Raw genomic sequence first — 6,000 nt, forward strand, 5'->3', positions numbered from 1 at the left:
CATGCACTTAAAAGATATAGATGGGTGCATGATGCTTGATCATGGTTTTGGTTCGACATATATCATCAGAGGCGGTATCAGGAAAAAGTTTTATAGGGGGCAAACTTAGAAAACTTATGAAAAATAAATCTAAAAGGGGGCAAAATATTAAAAATCTATAGAAATTTTTTAAAAATTTATAAAAAATTTAAAAATACATGACAAAATTTAAATTTGGAGGGGGCATTGGACCCCTTTGCCCCCTTTAGTACCGCCCTTGTATATCATATATGCATATGACAAAAGCAAGTAAGTTTGGGCGTGGTATAAAGTTGATACCTCTAAAAGGTACTAGCATTTCATTTGTTCACGGTTTTAATTCAATTAATGGCAAATTGGCAAGGTACCAATTGAATGGCTACTTATTGGTTATTTTTGTTTAACCGTCCAAATATCCAACATAGATTTTACTCTTTATATTTTCATTCATAGCAAAGCAAGTAATGTTGATTGTGATGTTTATGGTTGAAGTTCTATCAAACTCGAGATGGCGAGTGTCATATGTCTCATATTGTTTATCTGATCGAATTTGATCATGACATAGCAACTTTAATTCGCTGTTGTAAGTTTCTTTTGTAGTTTTGTACTATAACACGTGTAAGTCAGTACTCGTGTTTTCGGCAGTTTGTTAGTAATGACATTTGGTTATTGCCTTATCAGCGTTTATAAAGTGTGGAAGAAATTGATTTCATCCATATATATGTTCAGTTTTGTTAAAATAACTTGATGATCATAACTTAGCAAGTTTAATCATTTGCTGAGCCCTAATTTACTGTTTTAGAGGGTGGAAAAAAAAGTTTAGTTCCAAATCTATCGAAAAGGATATACTCGTATATCTTTTGTTGAAAACCGGAGTTAGATATGATGGTCCCTCTATCGGGTCTAAATTAATTATTGCCAAATTAAAGAGTCATATCTTATTAGGCTTTTTGAAATCTAAGGTCTAGTCCATTAGGACTTTACCAAACTTGGGCTTTATTAAAAAGAAGTTCAAAGAAGGATAGCGGTCTGTTTGGCGATTACCAAGTTTTTGTCGTAAAAGTTTGTTTCTTTGTGATTTCAGTTAAGAAATGTTAAAATAACATACTCAATAATTACAAACAAATGTTACAAACTTATGTGTGATTATCAATAGGGGATGAAGAAAAACATGATTGCAATTTAATTGGTCAATCTCACGTCAAAACTCAATTTCTAAATTCTAAGACTAAGAGGAGTCGTGTCGGGGGAAGGAGGGAGCGACTTGTGCCATGTGGCATGTGGGATAAAAAGAGTTGCCCCTCAAAAAAGGTGGAAATGAGTGGGTTTTTAAGGGGTGGGCGACTTGTGGCATGTGGTAATGATTGATTTATTTTTATTTTTGATTCTTTTGTAAACTTTGTAATAATAAAAAGGAAATACATATATATTTTAAACATAAACAAATTTATCAAACATAATTAAAATTATTACTAGTTAATCATAAAAATAAGAAAGTTCTTAAAATAACAAAGTTCGAAAAATAAAAAAGTTCATAAAAATAACAAAGTTATTAAATATAAAAACTAATCAAGACAAATATTTTTCACGAAGAGCTTGTTTTTTGCGTTCCATGATGCTTCGGTCCGACTCTTGAAGGTGGGAATAGTCGGTACCCAACAACTTCCAATCGCGGTCTTCTTCCATGATCTTAACTTTCTTTTCCTTCAACTCAATTTTCTTCGAGCTCATATCAAACAACTTATCCAACTTTTTCGCAATTCCTTCAAACGTCTCCATATACTTACCCTTTCCTTTCCCCTTGCCTCCTGAGCTCGACCCGGCTTCCCCTCTCGACGCTTTCTTTGATGCGTCCCTACCAATGGGTCGTTCTTGAAGCCCCGGCTCATTATCATTATCACCCAACTCTTCAAACGAGTTAAGGTCAAAGTTGACCCTAGCATCCGACCCTTGACTAGCCACTGGGTCGGTGGATGATGAAGTCTTCGACCTTTTGGCCGTGGGTTCACCGAGATTGGTCCTCACAGCGCTTTTGTCCACGAGATAAAACTTCGAACTGTACCTATATAAATATATATAACACATAATTAAACATAATAAAAAGTAATATATGTACATATATATATTAGACATAAAAAAACATAATAAAATGAAATGTACATATATATATTAGACATAATAAAATGAAATGTACATATATATATTAGACATAATAAAACAGAATAAAATGAAATGTACATATATATATACTTATATATACTAGACTTAATAAAACATAATAAAATGAAATGTACATATATATATTAAACATAATTAGACTTAATAAAAAGTAAAATATTTACCGAATTTTGCCCCAAATTGATGAATACGGAAAAACCTTGCGATAAGTTCCTTCATACTCTTCGTTGGCCTTTCTAACACGATCTAAATCGTTTTCCCCACTTGCATGACCGATTCGAGTATAGATTTGGTTGAAGTTTTGAATAATTGGACGTATCTTCCTCCATTTTGCACTCACAACTTCGGGGTCACGGTAATCTATCGGCTTTTCTTTTAATGTTGCCAAAGTTTCGGTTATTCGTGACCAAAATACCCCCTTTTTTTGATAATTTGCTACAACAAAAAACAAAACACAAATAATATTTCAAATAAAAAAACTGTTTTTTTTAATTAAAATACTCGTATGTTTTTTTTTTTTTAAACTATTTTTTTAAAAATAAAAAACCGTTTTTTTAATTAAAATACTCGTATTTTTTTTTATATAAAAACTGTTTTTTTAAAAATAAAAAACTGTTTTATATAATAAAAAAACTCGGCTTTTTTTTTGAAAAAAAAAATATATAAAAATCTGTTTTTTATTAAAAGCTGTTTTTCTTTTTAAAAAATTCCGAAATATATTAAAAAAATAAAACTAAAACAGTTTTTTATTTTATATAAAAAAAATGAAACAGATTAAAAAAAAACGAAACAAAATTTTTTAAAAAAAAAAAACCGAAACAAATTTTTTTTTTAAAAAAATGGGCATATTTATATATATATATAAAATAGTATGCGTAAAAAGAAAAATACCACATTCCGGGTCTTCGGTCACCGATAGCCAAGCCGTAGCTAGATTCATTTCTTCCGACGGTAACCACGTTTGTATGACATTTCTTGGTCGTGGTTCGTCTTCGCCGGCGACTTTTTTTCTATGCCGCCTTGGTTTTGATGGTTGAGGGGGTGGTTGTGTCTCTTGAACAACATCATCATCTTGAGAATCTAGTGGTGGAGTCTCAACTAGCCTTTGACGATCAAAAAATGAACCGGGAGTGTTTTGTTGGCTAGACGACCCACCAAAAGTTTCATGTTGGCTCGAACCACCCATACCCATACCCGGACCCATACCCATACCCATACCCGGACCCATACCCATAGAACCCATACCCGTACCCATACCCATTTGTTGATTACTAGACATATGTTGAATCAATTGGAAAAGTTGTGGGTTATTGAGTAAATTAAAGTCGTTTAACATATCGGGTTGTTGATTTGGGTTATTCGGACGTTGACTACGATTACCCGGGGTAAAAGGGTTGTTGTTGAAGTTGTTGTTTGGAAACATTTTTGGTTTAAGATGAAGAAGATGAAAGTAAAAAAAGGAAGAAAAAAGGTATTTGTGTGTGTGAAATGTAAAAGGGAAATGGAAGGAAAGGATTTGTTTTAAAAAAAAAGGGGAAATTTTTTTTTTTTTTTTTAATCTAGTCAAAACTAGCCGGTATGCAATAAATACACCTCGGTCAACGTGAGGTCAAAGGAAGAAATGGGCGAGAGGGAGAAGACGGGCGAGAGGGAGATCGGTCGACGGGGTGGTGTGGGGGGCGAGGGAGGGCGAGGGTCGGGCGTTTTGTAGTCCACTCCGCTCGGTCTAATATGTGCTGGTAATTGTTTTGTCATTTTAGCACTTCTCGATTCCTTATGGATTCAGAATTCGGGATCAACCAGAATATATGTCTAGATCAACTAACAACGATGTTTAATCTTTTCACAACAATTATTGTAAACAATTGTAGATTATACATTAACATGTACGAGTAATTAGTTGTGTTTTTTTTCGAACGGCAAAAGTAATTATTAATTATTACTTGTTTTATATGATTGTGATCGAATTTATCATTATCCAATTTACAGTTGACATATATATTTATTTTTTATTTCATAAAATTTTTAATGTACATGTCCTTCCAACCATATCCACGAAATCAAACTGTTACTAAACTACTTAACAACTAATGAGAACCATCCATATTATAAGAGTGATTGTGGACGATTTAGGTAGCTGTTCTTACACAGTTTTTGATGTGTAGTTGTATAATGTATTCTTTCTTCTTCTACTTTTTTCTTGTAAATAACAAAATATTGATACTTTGCATCCATCCATGATTCGTCTAAACGTACATCATTAGTTTTGCCTCATTCTAAATATGAAAAGTGATATGTTTTCACAAACCTTTTGATTTGGTTAGTTACACAAAATATGACAAAACGATTGTGAAAATGAAGAATTTGAATATGTATACTTTAAGAGCGTCTTGGTATCTCTATGGTAACCCACTTGATAGAATTATTTGGAGTATTTAGGTGTAAAATTTGCAAATTAAGAAAAACAAAAAACATATTTAATGAAATAAAATGGGAGTTTGGGGAGTGAAGTAGTTGGGGAGATGAGTAAGTAATTGTGGCCAAATGCATGTGATGGTATTTAAAAGCTTTCCATGTTTCGTTTTGAAGACAGCTAATCTTTCTATTCCCTACCTACTATACACATGGATGGATACACACAATAACACACTGTATCTATGTAGAGTAAAAGAGTACGTGTTACATCAATACACCTTAATTTAGTGCTTGTAAAAAATAATCACCCGTCACTTCCTCTCTAAATGGTTAATATATATGTTTAGGAAAATAATTAATCAATGTAACTTATAATATGCTTAAAAATCAACCTAAAACCTTAAAAATTTAACATGTGCATTTCACTAATTCTCTTTTCTAATTTTGCCCTCTGATTTTCCACATGTTCATCATCTTACTATTAGACATATCTTTAAACACACCAATTAGGTTGATTTATCATTATCTATATGTTTAACCCAACTATCATGCTTTTTGTTTCCCTAAAAGAATAATCTTACGAGAAGACGTCTATGATATATATGTTGTGAGAACCGTTATGTGAAATTAAATAACAAGAATCATATAACTACTTAGAATTAATTAGACATTGTATGCTATCGAAGATAGATTTTCATGTGCATTTATTGTTTAAATTTCTAGAATTAATAATCACTTGTTTAATTAAGTTCTTATCTCTACTTCGTAATAAAGTAAATCCTCTTCCCCCAATTAAATATATTTATCTTTAGAATATTTTATTTTCCTTCAACTTTTTTGTTTTTTTCTCTACTCGATCCCTTATAAAGCAAAAGAGTCCTTTTTATTTTTATTAATTTCTGTCTTTGAATTACCAGAATTGCCTTTGACATTTATTTATAACTAACAATTTAAGCCCTTATCTTTTTAATTATTCCATTATCACCTTTACATCAACCTACACCATTTGAGACTTGACACCGTCACCACCAAAAATGATACCGTCACCGACAATACTAGACCGTCGTGCTCACTAACACCGTCGCATTGCGCGGGTACTATGTTCGTGTTATATAAGTAGCAAGTACTCAAGTAGTTATACAACATCAAAAAAAGTTCTATAAAAAAGTACAAACAGGAAAAATGCACATGAACTCTTAAACAAAATGATTATTCGACAAATACGAGCAAAAGTAGTTTTATACATTATAATTTTATTTTTCGGTTTTGGATCATGATATGCGATAAAAATGGAATAGGTAAAAAAACAAAAAAAATTACCCACATTATACATATATTATGTATTTATGTGCAAGTAAAATATTTTGAAAATTAGTCATACTTCTATAA

General features: G+C 31.6%; 1 protein-coding gene across 1 annotated transcript; it reads right to left on the reverse strand.

Moving 5' to 3' along the window:
- Window positions 1-1,587: 1,587 nt before the first annotated feature.
- On the reverse strand, window positions 1,588-3,457 carry LOC122588364 (glutathione S-transferase T3-like). The gene is made up of 3 exons (XM_043760470.1): window positions 3,088-3,457; window positions 2,361-2,631; window positions 1,588-2,080 (listed from the first exon to the last, which is right to left on the reverse strand). The coding sequence occupies exons 1-3, from the start codon at window positions 3,455-3,457 to the stop codon at window positions 1,588-1,590; spliced, it is 1,134 nt and encodes a 377-aa protein (XP_043616405.1).
- Window positions 3,458-6,000: the final 2,543 nt, after the last annotated feature.

Source organism: Erigeron canadensis, chromosome 2 (genome assembly GCF_010389155.1).
Source record: "Erigeron canadensis isolate Cc75 chromosome 2, C_canadensis_v1, whole genome shotgun sequence".
NCBI classification, from domain to species: domain Eukaryota; kingdom Viridiplantae; phylum Streptophyta; class Magnoliopsida; order Asterales; family Asteraceae; genus Erigeron; species Erigeron canadensis.

What these genes read in the sequence shown, in the direction of transcription:
- LOC122588364 (XM_043760470.1), bottom strand. Translation starts at nt 3,457, where the DNA reads ATGGGTATGGGTACGGGTATGGGTTCTATGGGTATGGGTCCGGGTATG. An exon ending in GACCGAAGACCCGGAATGTG is followed by an intron (nt 2,632 to 3,087) that starts GTATTTTTCTTT and finishes TTTTTGTTGTAG; the next exon opens with CAAATTATCAAAAAAAGGGG. An exon ending in TCAATTTGGGGCAAAATTCG is followed by an intron (nt 2,081 to 2,360) that starts GTAAATATTTTA and finishes ATATTTATATAG; the next exon opens with GTACAGTTCGAAGTTTTATC.